General features: G+C 36.7%; 1 protein-coding gene across 1 annotated transcript in view; it reads right to left on the bottom strand.

Annotated features, from left to right (window-relative positions):
* Positions 1-24,204, bottom strand: part of prkx (protein kinase X-linked) — a 218,672-nt gene that overhangs the window by 101,716 nt on the left and 92,752 nt on the right. The window contains exons 5-6 of the mRNA XM_051926670.1: positions 13,757-13,925; positions 11,587-11,850 (exon numbers count right to left, since the gene is read on the bottom strand). Coding sequence (XP_051782630.1) covers positions 11,587-11,850; positions 13,757-13,925 — 433 coding nt within the window. The remainder of the gene's footprint in view (positions 1-11,586; positions 11,851-13,756; positions 13,926-24,204) is intronic.

Below are 24,204 nucleotides of genomic sequence, written 5' to 3'. Positions count from 1 at the left end.
GCTTATACCCACATCCATGCACATTTAGTGGGAATTGACACAGATGTAAATTATCTTGGTACTTGTGAAAATGACACAAAGAGTTGCTTCTTCAATTGAACATAAAGGTAGTCAGACCTGCCTATTTTCAAATGGCACATGAGTATCAATTAATGTAATAAAGCAATACAAAAGTGAGAAAAGGCAAGAAAGGAATACATTAAAACTAATTCTGGAGGTAACCAACTAGATGTTTTTATACTCGTATCAATCTGAGGGTTCAGAAAGCAAGTGAAACATTACTATCCATACCATCTATCCAATGACTTTTAAACTTTATAATTCAATTAAGGGTTGTGGGGAGGCTATTACAATATTATATTACATGGATGGAGTCTACTATAGAGTCAAAATCTAATAAGAGAATAGAGAGAAAGTTCATTTGCATCTAGAACGGAAATAGTTGATTATGCCACAGTATGTACCCACAGAAAAGGAAGGAGGAAAAAGTGGAGACATGGGGTCCAGTATTTGCATTATCAGTTTATATGTGGGTTATCAGGTTGCCATGTCACAGGCAATAACAGAAAGCACATTTTTTTTATTATTCTGGTAACGTGAAAAGAGTTGAAAAGATACCAAATCAATCACCTCTTTAGGCAAATTATCATTTTTGCAGGAGCATGAAAAATCAGGCTACGTCACAATGTGCTACAAAAGTTCTTCTATAAAACTTCCATAACAGCCAGTTCTGTAAGTAAACTGAAAACTGGTTAATAGACAGGATTCACCAAGTTGAAGCCAACACGAAAGACCCAAGCAAATAGACTGAGTCAGGTAAAACATTAACAAAAATAAATTGGGGGAATTACACACCACTGTAATCACAGTGATTACTTCCAGTCTCTATCTGTGTGAATTTGGCATTTGTTTCCTAAAGTTTGTGTGGGTGTTTCCCTAGGTAGTTTGGTTTTCCTCCTACACCTCTAAAGATGTGTGGGTGTGGGTGTGGGCATTTATGTGACACTGGGCTCTGCAATGCATGGATGCCCAATTCAAGATTTGCTTCAGCTAAGGCTGGGATTCAAAACCTGCACTATTGATACACACTAGGTTTTCATAGGCAATGTGACCCTGGTGTCTAAAACAATAGATTGAAAACCACAAAGTTGCTTGTTGCATGGCCACCACAAAGTTGCTGTGTCACCCAGATCAAAGTACTTAACCAGCCAGATTTTAAGCTGTAAAAGTATGTAAAATGATTTTTAAAAAGTGACATCAGTGTTGATACCAGGTTTCAAACCTCCGCCATAGTACCGAAACAACAATACCCCCCATTTTTCATTTTAAAATGAAGCATAAAGCAGCACAAATAACCTACACTAGACAGAATTTTGGGGTATGTTTATAAACCTCTACATATATAATATTCTAAAATCTACTTAATCCTATTCTGTGTGACAGTAGGCTAGATCCTATTTATGCAGCCCAGGGAGCATAGCAGAAACCAACATTGTACGGGATGACTGCCTACAATGGGCTCAATCAGACAAAAACCCATACTATACTCATATAGAGTCAATTTAGAATTACCAATTAATGTAACAGGCATGTCTTTGGAAATATGGACAGAAAACTGTTTATAAAGTACTGCAAAATAAACTAAAAAGTACTACTGTTAACACACATTTCTAAATGGAAGGAAATACTTGTCAAAATTTCAAATTTCAGGTGAACTTATTATTAAAAAAAAAAAAAAGGGATTAACTTCCAAAATGTGGGTATGACTGAAAAGCAATGGGTAAATTGAAAAGAACACATCATAAAATACAACACATTTAAACTTAAAATTAAAAGTAGTTGGATAGCTATCAGACCTCCTCAGTGGATTAGTAAAGCAGTTCAAAAATACATACAGTAAATGAAATATTGGCAGTTCTAAAGCCTCTTCCAGAAAACCAATAACAGTTTTAACTGAAAGGCTTACAAATATAGGAGGTCATATATTGAAAACAAAATATGCATCACTGAAACTTGGTTTTGAAGAATATAGCTAATAATGCAAAAATAAACACTACTTGGTTTATTTAGCATTTTAGCACAAGGGACAGGTTACAGAGGAGGTGACATATGCACTACCATACTGTATAACCTTCATGACAATTTACTTGCCACTGCCCACAATGTATACATATATTGCATATCCAACTGTACTATACTTACAGATATTTATATGGCATTTGGATGAAATAGCTTGCTAAATGAATATATGTATATGTAATAAGGAAAAGCACATTTTGACCCTGATTAAATGGTTTAAATGAAATGTAAAACATTAAATGTAAACTCTACTGCAAACCTATTATATTTAAAAATACACACCACCACAGCCCCAAATATCAGTGAGCAACAAATACTGAGAAGGTGACAGATTCTTTCTTTGGTAAAAGTGACACATCCCATAGTATACGCAGTTACTATACAACCATAATCTAATGAAAACATGCATTTCCCTAAACTGATTCTAGCTTTGCATTTATCTAATCCCTGTTCGAAGATTTTAATGATTTAATAGGATTATCCTTTGAGAGCTTTACTTTCTTTACAGGATTTGGTACATCATAACCACAAATGTTTACTGTTTTGCAATGCTAAGGTAAAAAAAGCGAAAACCAAAATATATAAAAGAACACACTAAAAAGCAAAAGTGGCTGATATAAAGTAAAAGTCTACCTGCAGTGCGCAATTCACAGGTGACAGAAGAAACCATTAAAGACATGGTACCAAAACATTTAAGAAGAAGAAATATCAATTACTTCAAAATCACTGGAGAGCACTATCACAAACTGAAATTTAGTTTATTTTAAGACTTAATTGAAAATATTAAGGGTAAAGCAGATCTGTGCAGTTTAGTACTGCTTTCTCTAAAAGATTATATACATGGCATTTACTTCTCCTCCTATGTCTGAAGTAGTTTTTCATCTGTTTTCTTCCAACATCCTGAATACCTCAAGGTTAGGTTGATTGGGAAAAGTAAATTTACCCCAATAAAATTAATGTAGTCATATGTCTGAATGGTCTGTGACTGACTGGAGATTAAGCGGGTTGCACAAATTAATAAAAATACATAGTTTTACATACACCCCTATATAGTGCTTTATGGTGATGTTTGACCTTTTATTTTGCTTTTTTAATAATGCATTTATGCCCAATATCCAAATTATGCAAGGGGGGATAAAAATGAAATACAGCTATGTATAAATTTAGAACAATTATATATAAACACAATATAATAAACAAACAATTATTTGAAAAAAAATCCTCCCTCTTTCCAAGCTGAATATGTCTCTTATTAGACATTAGTTTGGGAACCTTTCACTCTATATGCTGTGTTTCCTCTCCAACAATCCATTCATCCCCTGAACCCACTGTCTCAATCAGAGGTTTATACAGTGAAGAAGTTTGTTCTTGCTGTTCACTATCCAGGAGCTGACCAAGGATGTTAATGCATACCATAAAGTACTGATAAACATATTCTTCTGGTTTTTGAGATATGAGAAAAGTCACACAGTCACAGAAGTATTGGATAGAATGTACACACAGACTATGGCTTAAGATCATCAGATCAAAAGTTATTATTTGAATATAATTCAAATTTATTTAAGAAAGGTCTTATTCAAAGGCAATGCATTTGATTTTACCCACACTAATTTTGGCACTGATTTAGTGCAGAAGCACTATGCAAAGTTGTGTTAGATTGGTCCTAAAAATTTGGCTTCAGTATCGGTGCCAGTTTTCAGATATCTGCACCTTTACTAAAATGGTTCCAAAGCAAATAATGAATTACTTCAAATCCCACTGTTTAACTCCAGCCTACCTGGTGTACCACACTATTCACTACTACCTTCTTGATAGCCGTGAATTCCCAATTGTGTCAAACTGTTGTTGGGCAAATTTTTATTGTGTCACAATGTGTAGTTTTATATTGTGAAGTCTATAGAACTGATGTCTTTTCACAAGTGCAATACCTAATGCTGAGGGCATCAGGTTTGAGAGTTGATGTTTCTATCAGGTAATGAAAATATAGAAATGCTGCTACCGTACCGTTTTAACATCTGGGATTTTCGGTACTTCTCCAGTACTAGTATACCATGTAACCCTAATGCAAAGCTGAAATATTTCACAGATCTGTTTTAACACTTTTTGTAATTTTGAATGATTAGCTTGTTATCTTCATTAGTAAAACTTGCAGCCAAACTCCTTCACAACTTAGTTTTTTCCCTGTTCCACTGCTCTGAACTTTGAACTGTTAAGTGTACTTTGACCAGTTTTTCTAAAAGTTTCTTGTTACTTGCATCTGATTCTGTACCATGCACTCTTAAACAACAGTTTGGGATATCAGGTTTAACGTTAAGACCTTCTCATTAAAATAATGCAAAATATTCAGTAATTATTCAGTAAATGGTCATTAAAAATATTCAGATCACATTTATTAAAATATTGCTACATCTGTAAAGTAGGAAAACAGTAGAATGGCTGGCAGATATTGCTTTGATACTGTGATGATGCCGCAAGCCACACAGGAGTAGCTTTTCAGGTATGTCCACAGGTGCTAACTGGCTATTCTGAATGCTACAATATAAACAGTACCCTACAGCTGCCAACTGGACACTTTCAAAATAATAAAAAAAGTCGTCTACAAACCTGCCTTATTTTTGCCTGCTTTTTTTTCCTATGTTGGCTGTTCTCACATTGTCATGGTCTCATTAACGGACCCATATTCCTCCTGATCCTTGTCAGTGCAACAAGCCATAAAAGCTGCCAAGAAAAAAGCTTAAATCTTTACAAGCCACACACACTGGCACTTTGCTTCACTACATTATTTTTAAATCTTTACAAGCCACACGCATTGGCACTTTGCTTCACTACATTATTTTTTAATATTTTCTATCATTTTTTTTTCTTACAGTACTTCTGTGAAGTATGATGCTCTTAATTTTGCTTGGAACCATGTGTAGCACTCTCCTGGTGTCCTGTGCTACAAAAGCAATGTGACTTGCTGCCGTAAGAAAAGCTGTGAGGAATGGAAAGAACTGCTAGGGTGGAGCCCAGGAGAAAGCACTTTTTGTGAAGGTCTCTCCATAGGGTTGAGAAAGGGCTGAGAAACAGGGCTAAAGGAGAGTGCTTCCACACAAAACAGGCTGAGCAGTTTAAGACTTTGCTACCCAACCATCAGCAGTAGACTGAAAACAAGATGGCAGTGTTGATGCTTCCCTTTTATAGGGTGCAACTGCTCAAGATTTTGATGGCTCTTATATTTAGATAAATGTGCCCAAGTACCAATACACTTTATTTTTTTTAAATTGGGGGTTGTTTTGTTGCAGTTGCCGCAACAAAAAAAACATATAAAAATATATATGTAACACCCAGAATCATTACCCTTGGTTGAAATATCTATATATATATATAATTCACTAAGTCCATGGCAAGCAAGATGCACGCAAGACATGGTAAGCAAGACGCACACAAGACAGAGCCACGCTCGCCAACTCACAGAGCCCCCCGCCCACCAACAATTCACTAAGCAGCCGTGCGCGCCGATGATTTCTGCCTGTGTTCAGTCTCTCCCTGTGCATTCCCTGTGCAGCGAGCCAGAGAGAGAGAGAGAGAGCGACACACACAGGTGCGCAAGAGAGACGCACAGATACAGGCGCGCGAGAGAGAGAGAGACACACACAGAGGCGCGCGCGACAGAGACACACACACACACAGGCACGCGAGAGAGAGACACACACACAGGCGCTACATATATATTATAGATATATATATATATATATATATATATATATATATATAAGGCAGCCGACCATGGCAGCACTAACGAGAGTATACAGTTCAGAGTCATGGGTACAACCTCTCATGCATTCATAATTACACATATATGACTGTGGGAAACCGCACACTAGAAATGCTAACAACACATGACTGCTACATTTTCTATAATATTCACTAATTTTGCAAATTACTCATATTAATACTAATGCAGAGCAATAATAATTCATAAATAGTTTATTTATATAGTAAAACAGACATAGCATACATATTATATATGCAGTTCATGAAATTCCAGTGTATGCTGACCAGTTCAGCAATTATGGATTGCTCCATTATTCCACATTTTATCAGGATTCATAACAGGCACATAAGCAATCTTTTTAAAGCCTCTAATAATGGAAATGTATTGTGCTGCAAAGTAAAGAAAACCAGAGAGAAAAATATCTGCATCAACCAAATGTCGATGGAAGATCAAAAATAAGCTTGAGTATAACCTTGATGAAAGAAAAACAGTACAAAAAAAAAACAAGTAAAACTACAACATTACTCCTGAAAAAAATAAACAAGGATGTTTAATATAAGAGAGGCTCTAAAAAGCTGTGTGTTGCAAGAAAAGTCCATCTGTAAAGGGCTTGAGTAGATCATCAGACTATGAGATCAAACATCGCAAGTATGCAAAAATAATACAACATTAACATAATCAGGTTAATGAGAGATGGACAGTTATATTTGTAAGTCATGATTGGTGTTATTTAAAAAACAACATCTTTCAAATTCTGCTTCCCTAGACATATAACTAGTTCGCTTAAATGATAAAGATAGTCTTAACTAGGGAAATCCCCATATCTATCTACATTAAAATTCAAGCCCTGCTTTGTATTTTGATATTTATGAATGCCAATACTTGTTTGCTTAAATAAAAGTTTGGAAACTACTTGATGGAAATACCACAATTTTAAAGCTGCCATTACTGTTTGTATTTATATATTTTATATTCTATTACTGAAAAGACACAATTATTATTCACTTGAATTTTTGAGGTGCTTTTAATAAAAGGCCATTGAAAAGATTTCTTTATTTGCCTTGGTATCAAATAGGTACTGAGTATTGTAAAATCTCACAAGTATTGGTACAGAATATAGAAATTCTGGTATTGTGACATCCCTAGTCCTAGAGCCTTAAAAATAAATCTCCTACATCTAGGTTATCAATTAGGACTCAAAATACACATTCATCATTCAGCAGCTCATCTGTTGATGCTGAACAAGTGCTCATATTTGAAAATAATAATAATAATAATGCATTTTATTTATAGGGCACTTTACATTGGCAGTAAATCTCAGAGTGCTACATAAAAAAGTTTAAACAAAGGCAAAACACGATAAAAACAGAGATAAAACAACAATAATTAGTAGAATTCATGTTAATAAGCCGGCACGGTGGCGCAGTGGGTAGCGCTGCTGCCTCGCAGTTGGGAGATCTGGGGACCTGGGTTCGATTCCCGGGTCCTCCCTGCGTGGAGTTTGCATGTTCTCCCCGTGTCTGCGTGGGTTTCCTCCGGGCGCTCCGGTTTCCTCCCACATTCCAAAAACATGCAGGTTAGGTGGATTGGCGATTCTGAATTGGCCCTAGTGTGTGCTTGGTGTGTGGGTGTGTTTGTGTGTGTCCTGCGGTGGGTTGGCACCCTGCCCAGGATTGTTTCCTGCCTTGTGCCCTGTGTTGGTTGGGATTGGCTCCAGCAGACCCCCGTGACCCTGTGTTCGGATTCAGCGGGTTGGAAAATGGATGGATGGATGTTAATAAGCTTTCCTAAATAGAAAAGTCTTTAGCTGTTTTTTAAAACAGCCCACAATCTGCTGTGTTCTCAGGCTCTCTGGTAGGGCATTCCAGAGCCGTGGAGCAGCGGCTGCAAAGGCTCGGTCACCCATTGTACAAAGTTTGGTCACAGAGGGGTGATGACGGTAGGTATTTGCAAAACGGAGGTTTCTTGTAGTGGATTGTAATATAAGGAGTTCCTTAAGATACTGTGGAGCATTTCCATGGATACACTGGTGAGTAAACAAACAGAGTCTCTGAAGAGGAGGTGAATAGGGAGCCAATGAAGTGACCAAAGGATTGGTGAAATGTGTTTATATTTCCACACCCTTATCAGGATTCTTGCAGCACTATTTTGAATTTGTTGGAGCTTTTGAAGGCTCTTGCTGGGGATCCCGATGAGGAGTGCATTACAATAATCCAACCTGGATGAGATAAAGGCATGAACCAGCTTTTCAGCATCACAGAGGGAGGGTAGGGAAGGAGTTTGGCTATGTTTTGGAGATGAAGGAATGCAATTTTACAAAGGGGATGGACATGTGTATCAAATGACAGATGGGAGTCTAACTTGACACCCAGATTTGTAACAGAAGGGGAGAGGGTAATGGTACGGTCAGAAAAGGAAATACAATTTACAGTAGAACGAAGTTGATGGGGGGGCGGGGGGGGGGGTGCCAATTAAAAGAGCTTCAGTTTTAGTGCTGTTCAGCTTTAGGAAGTTCTTGGACGTCCAGGCCTCAATCTCATCCAAGCAAGAGGAAAGAGTTGATGGAGGTGTAAAAGAAGTCAAATCCAGCCTCACATATCATCGGCATAACAATGAAATGAAACTCCATGCATGTGGGTGATGTGACCCAGGGGTAGCATATAGATATTAAAAAGGGTCGGTCCAAGGACTGATACTTGTGGGACCCCACAGGTGACAGTGTGGGTACGAGATTTAGCCACATACTCAGCCCTATCTGTAAGATAGGACTCGAACCACTCCAAAGCAATGCCAATTATATAGTGAAGACGATGACGGAGAACATTATATATTATATATATATATATATGATTGATTGATTGATTGATAGATAGCGCGCCTGTGTGTATCTCTCTCTCGTGTGTGTGTGTGTGTGTGTCTGTGTCTTTTTCTCACACGCCTGTGTGTGTGTGTCTCTCTCGTGTGTGTGTGTGTGCGTGCGTGCGTGTGTGTGTGTGTGTCTCTCTCTCTCGCGCGCGCGCGCGCGTGCCTGTATGTGTGCGTCTCTCTCGCTTACCTGTGTGTGTGTGTCATTGAAGAGAACATTATGATCTACCGTATCAAATGCAGCTGTGAGGTCCAGGAGGATAAGCAGTGATGGAGAGCCCCGGTCAGCAGCCATAAGATGGTCATTGGCGACTCTGACCAGGGCTGTCTCTGTACTGTGAAGTTCAGAAACCAGATTGAAATTTTTCAAACAGATTGAATTTTTTGAGGTGATCCTGACGCTGCACCAAAACAACCTTTTCCAAAACCTTAGACAAAAATGGAAGAAATCCAAAGTCTTGTATGTTTAAATTCTTAACAATGAAAATCTTGCAGTGCAAGTAAATCTTTTCCAGGTTCAGAAGTTTCTGACAATGAGCACAGAAGAATTAATATGCTTATAATGAATGTGCTATGTTAATGTTGTTTGTGTACAGAATTTCAGCGATAAATTATAAGGTATTTGCACTAAATGCCACAACACTGTGCCACTAGAATGTTGGGCTAATTTATAGTTGCCCTTCCATGTATGATAACTTGTTCTGTAAGGTTTTAAATTGCTTGATTTTCTCTGGGTGCACAGATACAGGGGGACTGAGGATCTGAGGTCCAGAAATACTGCAGCAGCAGCATTAGAAAAAATATTACTGTACCAATCTTCCTGACCAAAAAAAAAAAAAAAAGTTTTGGTAAAGTTATTAGTGCTATCAGCCTCTTTGTCAAATGTTACTTCAGTGTAATCTTACCAGAATACGTATATTGGTGTTTACAACTTTCATTAATTATATTTATACATTTCATAAGTTTTTATATACTATACATAAGGCAGAATATTGTAATTATTTCTATCCTGCTACATGAGCATTATAGTGTGACTAGATTCTCCTAGACACAAACAAAAAAAAGGTTGGGAATATCACCAGGCATCAGACCTGTGTGGAAACATGTTGGCACATGATTAAGTTAATGTCTAAACCTCTAGTACTATGGACGATTACTATTGCGACCATAAATTATTAGTAGGATAAAATCTTTTTTACGAATGTTACCAGTCACTGGTAAAACAACCCAAATTTTGGAGACGTCACTGTTGTACCTCTTCAGACACCTATTGCTTTAAAAACCAGAAGAATTAAGACATCCCACTTTGACTCTCCATACACGTGCTAAAAGTCAAGATGGCGTATCCTTTTTCTTTGAATCATGGGTGTTTTCTGACTTCGCTGAGCCCACCTTAGAACATCTGAATTAGACTGCAATAGCTGTCACTAACACCAGATCAAGTCGTGCTTGAATTTTTGACATCACAAGCAAGAACTGAAGAGAGTCCTCCATCTGCATCACTGAGTGACTGAAACAATACCAAGTCCTGTGCTATCTGCAGTTTTTTAAAATCATTTATAAATGCTTGATTATAACACAGATATTAAAATGCAAATCCATTTTTTCACCCGTTAATACTATTCATGCACACAACAGATTCATAAAATTATTAAGTCATACACAATACTCAAGTGAAATAGGCTACTTTATTAGTGCACTGTGGACAATATGTTAATGCACATCAAACCAACAAAGACAACAAACAAAGAATAACCAAAAATTTGAAAATTTTATATTAAAACCAGTCAACAATTTTACCAACAACAACACCAACTGTTGTGGTATAACTTACAAAACATGAATTTGAAAAGATTCTTCATTTAGCTGTAGATGCTAGGCTCCTTGGTCTTTCTCTGGGGAACTATGTTTCACTTAAACCAAACTACTCACAGGACATGACTACAATAGCATAATGGCCGAGACAGGCACAATCACAAGACATCAGATTAATCGATTTTGTCTCATTTAAACAATGTTTAACTAATGTTACTGGTGATTAAACACAGTGTACCACTGTATAGGTAACAAGACATTACATTCAAAAAGTGTGTAGTCCAAGGTCTGAACAGAATTTACTGAAATTTCTAAAATATAGAAATAGACATTTTTTTCCAAGGGCAAGGTTAACATCATTTTATCCTGCCTAGATAGTTATCTGGTGGGTAAGCGGGGACTGTAAATTACAAGATGATTAATCCTAATGACTGATTCACAGTGCTATAGAAACTTCAGAAAGCTGAAAACAAACTATCACTGTAATGCCCAAAGCTTTTTAAAATAAAATGTCGGATATATGTAAATCACAAATATGGTCTTAAAGGATTTGGGAATTTAAATTACTAAATTAAAATATTTCAAATCTACGATGTGAATGTCAGAGTAGCCCAGCCAAAATGTAGGCTTTACTCCTACTCAAATACTTCCTTAAGAGTTAAGCAATGTGTTTCATTGACATTTCCTAGCCACATTAACAGAGCCTGCAACACCAATAACAAATAAAGTGCAAAAGTTCCCAAATGCACAGGGGCAAAGCACACATAAACATACAAGAAAATTCACAACAAGAGTTGGTACTTCAAGATAGAACTGAATCAGGAGTGAATACTTAAGTATTCTTTAATGTGAATTATGACTTAAATATGAATAATGTGTGAATAATTAAATAAGGTTTTTCATTTCTCCTTTCTTACATATGAAGAATTAATTAAATTTCAAAACACATTAAAAAAAATCAGCAGTTTTTTTGAGGTGGTTGAACACTTTCTAAAATATACCATTTAAATATGATAAGCAGTTTATTAATTTCTAACAAGTACCACAACAAATAATATAGTATTACATACCTGTCCACCAACTTTTTAGCAAATCCAAAGTCTGTTAGTTTGATATGTCCTTCTCTGTCAAGTAATATATTTTCAGGCTTCAAGTCTCTATAAACTATTTCCTTGGAGTGCAGATACTCAATTGCACATACAATTTCTGAAGAATAGAACAATCCAGTGTTGTTGTTGAAGCGTCCCATATTGCGCAAGTAACTAAAGAGTTCACCACCAGGAACGTAGTCCATCAGCATGTATAAAAATCTCTCATCATGATGAGTCCAAAACCTAAAAGAAAATGTAAAAGAAAACTATAGCAAACCGTAGATCGATAAATATTATTTTTGTTGTCTCGCCTATCAATAAATAATATGCCAAGTTCTGAAGCATGCTAGTAGTACTGTATTTAGACATAATATGTAGAAAACAAAAATATTTTTAAAAAAGCATTATATAAGCATGTCTAAATCATATAACTGAGGCCCCCTATTTTAACACAGATGAAAATGCCATGTTTCTAAAACTTCATAAAAGGATATTGTTCAGGCGCAGCTGGCAAGCAATATTCAAACTCCTTAAATCACTTTGTTCATTTTTCCTCTGAATTACACATACACCATACACTGGGAGGCATCTACCAGATTTAAATAGCATTTATTCCTCAACCGCACACATTTATGCAGAAAAGGCAGGTAGACCCAATAAAGTGTACTCTTATGTACTGTATATAACTCAGCTTTTATAAATGACTTTTTAAAATAACATTTATTCAAATACAATCATATAGTACAATGAAAATGTTATTTGCATGTGTTAAAATGAAAAATGGCAGCACAATAGTGCAGAGGTTAACCATGCAGCTTCATAGGTTCATCATCCTGAGTTTGAATCTTGAACACAGGTGTTGTTTAAATGGCACTTGAAGAATTCCCTTTAGTCTATGTGGGTTAAAATTTGTAAAATCTGATTATCCTCACATCTAGAATTAGCTCGATATGGGTGGGTGCTTTACTGCTGCCTGTCCAGGTCAAGTTCCTACCTTGTACCCAGTGCTACTGGATTGAGCGAGTATGAAAATGTTATAGTAATATGCAAAATGATGGTAATTAACTGTAAATTCTGTAAAATTTGTAGTATGAAAAGCAAGTGTTATTGTTAAAGGATACGTTCCCACTATTAAAATATTGGTCTTTCCATTACTTAAACAAGCTAAATTATTCTAAAAATATTTAAGACGTAATGTTACAAAATGCTGTCAAAAGAAAAGTGAAGATTATATATAGAGATATATTGAACTTCAAAGCCTTACTTGTGTGGTAAAGTACTTTGTAAAGTTGTATGCATTTAATAAAAAACTCCATCCATCCATTTTCCAATCCGCTGAATCCGAATACAGGGTCACGGAGGTCTGCTGGAGCCAATCCCAGCCAACACAGGGCGCAAGGCAGGGAATCAATCCTGGGCAGGGCGCCAACTCACCGCTGGACACAAACACACACACCAAGCACACACTATGGCCAATTTGGAATCGCCAATCGACCTAACCTGCATGTCTTTGGACTGTGGGAGGAAACCTGAGCACCCAGAGGAAACCCACGCAGACACGGGGAGAACATGCAAACTCCATGCAGGGAGGACCCGGGAAGCGAACCCGGGTCTCCTTACTGCGAGGCAGCAGTGCTACCACTACGCCACTGTGCATCCCTTAATAAAAAACTGATTGAAAAAAATTACATTGAAATCTCTATATTCAAAGATAAACATAAATACGGCACGGTGGCGCAGTGGGTAGCGCTGCTGCCTCGCAGTTGGGAAGATCTGGGGACCTGGGTTCGATTCCCGGGTCCTCCCTGTGTGGAGTTTGCATGTTCTCCCCGTGTCTGCGTGGGTTTCCTCCGGGCGCTCCGGTTTCCTCCCACAGTCCAAAGACATGCAGGTTAGGTGGATTGGCGATTCTAAATTGGCCCTAGTGTGTGCTTGGTGTGTGGGTGTGTTTGTGTGTGTCCTGCGGTGGGTTGGCACCCTGCCCAGGATTGTTTCCTGCCTTGTGCCCTGTGTTGGCTGGGATTGGCTCCGGCAGACCCCCGTGACCCTGTGTTCGGATTCAGCGGGTTGGACAATGGATGGATGGATGGAACATAAATGCACAGTCTTGTAATAACACTTAAAATAATTATGACGTAATATCACTTACAGTCTGATTAGAAATGGGTGGTTGACTTCAGTTAATACTGCCTTTTCATTATGAACATGTTGTTCCTGCTTCAGTCGAATTACATCAGGAATTTTCATAGCCTTCAGTGCAAAAAATGTTCTTGTTTTCTTGTCCTTTACTAAAAACACACGCCCAAATGTTCCAGTGCCTAAAGAGAAGACAAATAAAATAGACTTTGGAAACATCGAAAAACTAAATATATACAGTATACTTAAACTTTTCAGTAATTTTGGAAATGTGCCTTTTAAAACAAAGCAATTTTACTGATTAATGTCTTACATTTTTACCATCACAAAGTCTGTTTCTAGATATGGACTATGAAGAAGAATAAATACATCCTGCTTCATATGGTGATTTACTGTGAATGTCAGAATAAGCTACAAGCAAAGAAAACCTCCCAAACTGAAATAATGATAAAACATAATCATCATTATCGTTAACATCTTAGGATTTGCATAAGACACATTAACAAAAGAGTACATCAACATGTGTTACTTAAAATTTGTTAGAAAATGGGAGAGTGACATAACATTTTCAAACCAAATTAATCCAAGTTTAGGGTCACAGGGGTCTTGAGACTGCAGAGAGTCACTTCTAAAGCAGGAACCAACCTTGGAGACAGCACTAGATAATCAATGGGCACACACATGCACACACAGGCCCAATTTCAGTAACCAATTACTTGACATGCATGTCTTCACAGATATGGAAAGAGTGCCTGAGTACCCAAAGGAAAACCCATACTAACATAGGGAGTATGTGTGACCTGTGTGCACATGGACAAAGACTGAGCATGGGATTTAAACCCTGTTCCAGTAGAGTCAAAATATTTATTTTCAATTATTAAGATGGCATTTATGGATTTAAAATGACAGTATTAATATGTAGTTAAGGCATACTTGATACACAGGATCACAGAATTTTATTGACACTCAAAAAGTAATTAATTTTCTCCAGTAGACACAATGAATGTAAAAATAAGAATGCAAAACAGAAAAAACTACAAACTATTACCTAAGTGTAAGACCTAGAGCTATAAACATTAGTGGTGTGCGGTACACCGATAAAAACGAGACACAGGAAGAAATCTGTCAACCAGTAGAAATTTTCATGCATCATTTTTGTAGTGGTTTAGCACATCAGGAAGCATCGTTGTTACTTGTTGCAAAAATGATACAATGATGTGATTGGGAATGGCCATTCCATTACCTTCCGACATAATGTGGCAATTAGTTGTACAACTATAGAGATGAAAAAAGAAAGCAAAGACTGTAGCTGAGGCTCCCTCACATTAACACAGCAAGCATAATGAAGAGCTGGTTGAAAAACAGGGAAAGCTGCCTGCTCAGTCCATACAGACTTCAATTTTCTAGAGCTAAATGTTCACATGCAATCAAGTAGCATATAGTCAACAGTTCAGATATCCTAAAACTGACAATTTGGGCAGAAGAATTGGATGGCAATAGAGCTCGGATTATTATAGGGTTTAATATGAAGGCACAAAATTATATATTTTTTCCTCATCAAAACTTACAAGTACTGATTTTTGAAGTTCAAACTCTTGTTGGGTTATCGAGTGATAAAATAACACACCTATGGCAGAATGCTCATATATGCATATACAAATGCTAAATGACTGAACAACTAACAATAAGGCAGATACTGTATATAAAAAAATAGGAAAATAAAGTATGACAAAACAATAACAATTATTAAGAATAGAATTATTAAGAAGAGAAAATAAATTTGTGATGTGATTTAATGTATGCATCCAGATTCTTTCCACGGTGCTGCATCTTTTTTCCTTTTTTGCCTTAAAAGCACCAGCAGTAAATGTATGTGTACAACAACTTCTTGCAATGCACAAAGTCAATCCCTAGTCCTCAATCCTTAAGACTGCCATCCAAAACTGCTTTAATATATAATCACAGTTTGGGCTTTGAAGAGGGACCATTCCTGTTCCTCCTGTCATCACTGAAGAAACTGATAAAACAGTACCTGCGGTTCATTTATTACACTTCAAACACAGATGATAATGACTTTAAGGTAGTCCTGGATTAACCATTAAGCAAAATAAGCACATGTTTAGGGAACCAAGGGAAAGGGGGCACCTCAGACTTCTTAAAAAGGAGGAGAAAATGTAGTACAGTAATCCCTCGCTATATTGTGCTTCGACTTTCGCGGCTTCACTCTATCGCGGATTTTATATGTAAGCATATCTAAATATATAACGCGGATTTTTCGCTGCTTCGCAGGTTTCTGCGGACAATGGGTCTTTTTACTTCTGGTACATGCTTCCTCAGTTGGTTTGCCCAGTTGATTTCATACAAGGGACGCTATTGGCGGATGACTGTGAAGCTACCTAATCAGAGCACACAATTAAGCTCCTGTGTGCTGATTGGCTCAGCCACGGAGTGTTGCATTAACCAGGAAGTCTCATCTCACTCATTCAGCATTAATGTGCTCCTGCTACTGCTTCAGGGACCGTGTCCAAGCGCCAACAGAAGATGTAAATGATTGCAGAAAAGGTAAAAGTTTTGGATATGTTGAAGGAAGGGAACAGCTACACCGCTGCAGGACAACATTACGGCATCAATGAGTCCACGATTCTTTTTATTTAAAAAGGAGGAAAAGCATATAAGATCTACGGCCACAGTGTCCTTTAACCAGGGCACAAAACGAGTTGCAAGTGGACGTAATAAGGCAGTAGTCTGGATGGAATCTGCTATAGGGATTTGGATTGAAGACTGCCGGAAGGAGAACAACGGCGGTGCTACACAGTCGCCTGAAGAGGATCCTTTAGAAGAGCTGTAACGCTCTCCTTTGTTGTGCAGTAAAATTAAACTCATCGTTATCGGACAAGTCGTCATGTCATTGTTGGTGAGTAACCATAATTAATCATCTACGTACAGTACTTATTACATGTACATAGTTTAGTGTCACTGTACACACATTTTACTGTATACAATTTTTCTTGCATTGTACATATTTATTGCTGGTGGCCTGTCTGTCGTAATGGCTGTAACATATGTGATATCGGAGACGCTCGATATCTTTAAAATAATATTTAGGTTGTACTGTATATAAACTGTGTTTACATACATAATTTCAACGAATCTTACCTAATATCTAAGAGAATACAAAGGGTTTATGCTGTATAATTGTGCGGGAAATGTTTATATGGGATATAGTATAATAGTGTGGGAGAGTTTATAAGGGCTTAAAATATATAAAAAGAACCATATGAACATATGGTTTCTACTTCGCGGATTTTCACCTTTCGCGGGGGGTTCTGGAACACAACCCCCGTGATGGAGGAGGGATTACTGCATAAACAAAGTTATAAATAGGTATTTTTTGATCCATGTATGTTGAAATGCTGTATAGCTTCAAGGTTAGAAAGCAGTGGAATAGAAGAAAGTTCAATTCAAACAAATAATGGTATTTCTTAATTAGAATATCACTTTTAAAAATTGTCCATTAACATTGATTTCTGTAGAAAGAGGAATTTGAAAATCAGTAGTGGGACAAGTGTGAAAGCTTTCATTAGTAGGTTGTATTGTAGGGCTTGGTTTTATAGCCTCCGCTGAAGTGTATTCAATCAATGGAGATCTAAATTTTCTTTGGTTTGTCTTTTGTGATAGAATACCGGCAGTTTAACCCAGCTGGGGCACACAAAGAATGGAAGGATTGGGGAAGGCAGCTACTCTGAGACACTGCCTCCCCCAAGACGCTAGATGGCAATTTCCCTGCAGCACAACGGTGCCCCGGATTACCTCAGGGCACCATGGGATCTGGAGTTCAGCTTCACAGCCCTGCTGGATACTGAGGGTGCCACCAGGAGATGCTGCAGGAGGACCTGGGGATTTCTACTTTCTGCATAGCTCGGGCTGAAGAAAAGTCAAGTTCTCCATCTGACCCGAAGTGCTGGCAAGTCACGTGGTCAGAAGGACAGAAGCACTTCCGGGTCAAGGACTATATAAAGGACTGCTGTGAACCCAGCAAGCGAGCCAGAGTCGGGAGGTGTGGAGGAGATAGAGAAAGAATTGTGTGTCTTATTAGTGTATTTACTTGCTTATGTATGGTGACTGTGGTGCTTAAGGGCACTATTTATAAAGGAAGGAAAAGAATTAAAATACTTCACAGTCCTTTTACCTCGTGTCCTGAGCATCTGTCTGTCGGGTTAGAGGAGCAACAGTGCCCTCTAGTGTCACACTTTATATATTTTTTCTTCATGTTCATAAACATGCTTTGAATGGCAATATTAAAGTCTCGCTGGGTTTGCTTGTTTTTATTCAATGGAAAACAATAGGAATTAGGAAGAATACCATTTTAAATATTTATTTTTATTATCAATTTTGTTTCATGTTATGCTGTATAGTTCATACAGTATTCACATTTTCAAAGATTTCAAGTCTTTAAATGATATATGCAATATATGTTTATTTACTTGTTCATCTTATTTTACTGTTTTAGAAATTAACTATAACAGCTGACTCAATTTATTCTTAAAAAAAAAAAAAACTTAAAACTAATTTTTTCAGGAAGGCATTTAACTTACTCTGACATTCTGACTCTTTCAGTTTCTCTCTCCGTCCAGGTGCTCAGGATGATTTGCATTTGTATCACAAATTATGTTATTTGTTTCACAAATTATGTTATTTGTTTATATTTTCTTGTAGCATTTGTATTTTTGTAATTTATTATGGTTCACTGTTCATTACTCTAATTCAAAGCTTTGTGTTTCCGTGTTTATCTTTATTTAGTGCTTTATGCCGATATTATTTTGTATCCAATGATGTGTACTTTATCTTCTTAAGATCTTTTTATCTTTTTCCCAGTTATTCATTTTGAAAGCTTATGAAGCACTCTGAGAACTGGGAAGGTGTTATAAAAATAAAATGCATTATCATTATTATTATTATTACATAAATTATACCTTGATATATTCCATAATTATGAATTATTTTGTGATAGAAATTTTTGACCATACTGCCTACCCCTAATAAGCATTATAATAATAACAATATAAACAAAACAATAATTATAAAGTATACTATCGGTATGCCAATGTGCATAAAGATGGGAGACGGTATTAGACATTCAAAAGTGCAGAACTAGTAATTTTAGCAAAATATCTGCTGTAAAGTACATGCACTGAAAAGTAAAAGAATGTATCCTGTTTCTCCTAAATCACCCTGTAATTTTATAGTCTTTGTTCCAGGTTGTGGCAGTTCAGCAATGTGGAATGCACTAACATTACCTGAAAATGAAAACAAGCGCAAAACAAAAATATCAGTACTATGTATTACATTATCAAGGTATCTGTAACTCAGTGCATGTTTGGTGTATGCAAAATGAAAAACATCATTAAAACCAGAATTGTCTGTGTTTTTTTTTTTTTTTTAAAGGGTAAGGGATGTACCTAAATTGTATCTAAACAGCTAAGTTAAACTGAAACTGAGCAACAGAAAAACTACAAAATCCATAACGTCTCTTGATTATAGATAAAAAGGGAAAAATGTGCAATCAAAATGAAAGGCTAAAATTCATTTTAGACAATGGGAAGGTATTTGTGTTTGATATTGTGTACTAGCAATGTGTATTATGCGTCAAAAGAAAGTTGTCTACGATGGTGACATTGACAGCTCTATTTAAAACTGATTGTAAGGGAAAATATTGACATGGTTTCCCCTTTCAAAGGTCACTCAATTACAAGGAAATTAGGAGAAGTATGTTGAAAATAAAATAAGATATTGATTACTGTAACCTGTACCACTGAATCACAGGACAGTTATTCAATAGATTTTCTAATTTTCATTTTTATTCTGCATATTCACCAAAATGTCCTCAGCATTATCAGATGTGTATTTAAAACATTTAATGAAAAACTGTCACAGCCTGTATAAGGTGAGGAGGAAAATCAACACTCAAAAATCATTCTTAAAGCCACTGCAGTAGATTCTTTTACACAGTGCAAGCCAAACATCTAGCTTATTTATTTATTTTGCCTAGATTAAGCTTTTTAGTAATTTTCAGGTTAAAATCTAGGCCATGGGTTTCACACAAAGACAGCAGTGTAGTGGCTGCCTGTTTAGCTTGGTAAAAGCAGGTGGAGCTAATCGTATTAAACAGAATAATGCTTTGTACTTTTTTTTTTTAGAAACTTCCACAATCATTATGAAAGAACATAATCCACACTATGGTGCAGTTATACTTAAAGGAGGAATTCGAAATCATATCATAGCTTGTTGCTTGTCAATGCCAAATCCATAAAAGTCCTCTCAATACTGAATACAATTAATTTACAAATTATTTTCAGCTAAAAATTAATGCACATTAGAAGATTACAAATATGATATGGCTACTAATACGGATTTCACAAAAGATTAATCTTGTGCCAGCAGTATTCACATGATTAATGAGGTTTCAGTTAATTCAGTATCAAACTGGCAAACATAAGATAACAACTGCTTACATAAAACACACCCATACTGTAAAAGCGACAGTACAAAAAACCTAAAACACACCCATACTGTACGAGTAACATAAGAAATCCAATTTTTCTATTGCTATGTGTTTGTTTAATTAAACATTGCTTTGTATTAGACCTTTTATACTGAACTGTACAACAAGATGCTTTATAGAATAAATAACATTACCAAAAGTTTAAAATAATGCATTGAACTCAGTGTTTTAGTGTAATTCTTACTTGAAAACCAGAGGGGTAACTGAAGGTGTCTGCATTTTTTTTGTCTGTTGTTTTGTTTTTTTGAACACATTATAAGCTACTTCAAGAAGGTTAAAACTTTTATCTTCAAACCTGATCCTGAAAACCACTTTGCATAGTAGATACATTTTGTTTTTATTTCTAGCCTAATCTGTTGTGTCAGCATGTATAACTGGAACTTTAACATACTCGTCTGCTTCCATTACATGTGTTTAAATATGCTTACCCAGATGAAAAGCTGTAACACTAGATCTGGCTTTGATCACTGATTTCACCTTAAATAAACTTACTGTAATTAGGAGACTAGTCTCTTGACCCAGCAGTGTGAAGAAGCAGGCTTTTCTCACTGAGAGACTCACCAAGCTTGATTTCAATTATGCAACAGTAGCTGCCGACTGTGCACTTACATGCTTGCCATTTTTAGCCCTCTTGGGCTACCATCTCTTCTACTGTTTTTCCAGTCTGTTTTTACCCAAATTTCAATGAAATGCCAGTACATATCTCTTGACCATTTGAAAGTTGCAATATAGGTTTCCTGTGAAGAAGTACTATTGTGTAGTGCCTGCAGGAACCTTAGGTGTTGTGATTTTTTTCCCAGATGAAATGCAAGAATGCAAACATATGAGCAGACTACATGCCACTGACAATCATGAAGTTAAAACTGTGGGAGAACCACATGACTCTGAGGTACAAGAAAATCTGTGCTACGTGCTCTGTATTCAACTATTGCTTTAACTATCTTGTAATACCTGAAGATACTGACTGGGCCCATTCTCAAGTCTCTAGCCCTACAAAAAACATGTTGCACAGAGATGAAGGTAAATTAAAAAAGATGGACAGATCATATATGAAGGTGGTACTTGGCATTATGAGTCAAATACTGGCCAAAAAGCTTGCATTTATGCATTACTTCATCCAATAGTTTTAGATTGAGCTCAGAGCCATCTAATAGGAACTGAAAGAAGTTAAAGATGAGCAAAAGAAGTGCACTTGTGAATTCGGCACTGAATGAAACCATAGAGTAAACAGCACAAAAATACTAACATGCTATGTGGTACACTAGGACCACGTAACCACTCTAGGTGCTGAACCTGTTGAATTTCAGGATCAAAGACAAAGATGTAACCTTTGCATCCTAAAAGAAAACAGGAATTATGAAGGCCCATAACATCATTTAAATTTGGAAACTTTTGTGGCCAGCAATCTTTTTGACACTGCATGATTTTGTTCCGGTCGTACAGTAGAAAAGCATCACAGAGTGTACAATTCAAACATAATTCATATTGACATGACCTCTTGTATTAAAATTTCTTAACTAGCACAGACAGGCTGTCCTTTTGGATTCTAACTGTTCCCTCGTTACAGCACTGAGTCTGCGTTTAGGCTCCAGAAAATGAACAGAGCATGCAAAGTGGCACTGCAACCCGTTCTGATGGATCCAGGCTGATTTAACTCTTACTATGCCTGTTCTTTTATATACTGAGATCCTAAGGAAACTTTGGCAGCACTCATCAACTTATTGGCACAAGGCACCGTCTCTCCTTAATTAGTCGTGTTCACATATAATGCCACGTGTGTCCATATGACTGTCTGCATTAAACAACTCGACTCCCGTGGACTGATTTTTTTTAAATTTGGCACACCTATTCTTGTTGAAAATTTGCTCAGACAGTTCAGTTTTCATGGATATATCTCAAACAGAGTGTGCTGTACAAAGTATTGAACTTTCAAAATCCATCCATCCATCCATTTTCCAACCAAAATCTCCCACTGAAAAGCATTATGAATTTCTGAACATGTAAAAATAAGAAATATTCTGTGCTATTACAAATAAGGATTAGTTTATAGTTTTGAATGTACCTTAAAATAGGTAATTTTAACTTGTATATTTTGCATAATTCCCTATTTACACATCTGTCAGACACAACTGATGGCAAAAAGGATCTCCAATACAAGTTAGTGAAATGGTGGGAGAGGCATGTGGGTGTAAGCTGAAACTCTGCTATGCCAGTTCACCTTTCCTGCTGGTTGAAGTTAATTAACCATAAAAGTAAAAAGCTTAAGTATCGTTCTACACATACAGAGTGAACAAATAAGTACTTGAAGTTTACATTACACTAAAAACAATGTCAGACCTGGATTATCTCCACGTTATAATGCTTCATTATTTCTTTGACTGTATAACTTATCGGCAAAGTCCAGATCTGCTCTCTATTATGGTCCACAACAGTCAATAGTTTTACCTTGAGAGTTCAACAGAGATTTTTTAACTCTCCATTTGGCGGTTCTTTTAAAAATGTCATGCTTAAGAAATATGAACTAAAATTAGTCACAGACTCTCAACAACCAATAAAACAATCAATTGATGCCATTTTTACATCACTCTACTAAAGCTATTGTGCTACGCTTTTAACTACAACATTGTACCCTAGTAACACAAGTAACTGCATTTTATTATTGCCTTTTTTGTTTTTGAACAGGACTCATTGTTACAAAAACATTTACGAAACAAAAATGTAATAACTCTTTGATGAAACTACAAAAAAATTAAAATGCTCCATCATTCAAATTGATAAATTAAGTCTTCAATCGCACCTTAATGTTACACCATACACATATTTTCTCCCTCACGCTCTCTCTCTCAGCTTCCTGTCTTCATCACAAATTCCTTATCCCAGCTGGTGCCCCATTCAGGAGATCACCTCTGAATTAAGAAGTACTGAAATATCTAAAAAAAAAAAAAAAAAAAAATCTGAAGAAATACTCTTTTAGGGGATTGAATTTTTTTTTCAATAATTTGATTTTTGATATAGACAAGCGTTTCCCAACCTTTGTGATTTTGTGAATTAATTTTTCACATATCAGTGTGCTTGTGACATAAAGTCCCCAGTCTGTGACTTGAGTGCATTTTTTTAATTCTGCACAATCACCAGAGCATTACATTATTCAAGCACAATTGTCAATGCTTTTCCTTCTTCAATATTGTTAAAGCAGGGGTTGGGGAGGTTGTGAGGGATTAGCTGCAATCCACCTGCTATGCTGCCAATGTGAATCAAGCGTGATCATCTGAATGATTTTGGATCTGCCAGAATTTCATCCAGGGTCAGCCACCGCCAACCTACAATGCAGCCATAGCCCTTGGGAAACACTGATATGGACTACTGCTTTTCACCTGACTTACAGAAAGTGGACTGGGATTCTTCCAGTTCAGTAAAGTTAAGTCTGCATTCAAGTATAAGACATTCAAACCAAATTTTAATGTCACCCTTTAATTTCCAAGGCCTCTTTCCCTGGGTACAATTTAGAAAATTTTAGATAATACACATGTGAATAATGAACAATTTTAAGTTGAATTATGGTGTGCTTAGTACATAAACTAAAGTTTATTTTATAAATGGCTCAATTTTATTCCTTGTATGAAATTTTAATTAAGAGATTGTAAGGTTTCAAAACCCATTTAGGACTCCCCACAACGGGACGACATGCCGAAGAGCGTCCTGAAGTACGATCGCCGTATCTGTAGAAGGCAGTTTATCGTTTGCCAGGGCAAAGGCGGCCTCCCAACATGGAAGCTGCTCGCAGCTAAAGCAGATCCAAGTCGATCGTGGTCGCGCTATAAGTGCTTGCCGTCAATGGGTGATGCAAGGAACATTGTAAATGCAGGGAACAGGATTACTTGGCCACTAACCTGGCCACG

This window comes from Erpetoichthys calabaricus, chromosome 4 (genome assembly GCF_900747795.2).
Source record: "Erpetoichthys calabaricus chromosome 4, fErpCal1.3, whole genome shotgun sequence".
Classification (NCBI taxonomy): Eukaryota; Metazoa; Chordata; class Cladistia; order Polypteriformes; family Polypteridae; genus Erpetoichthys; species Erpetoichthys calabaricus.
This window is presented reverse-complemented; position numbering and strand designations above follow the sequence as displayed.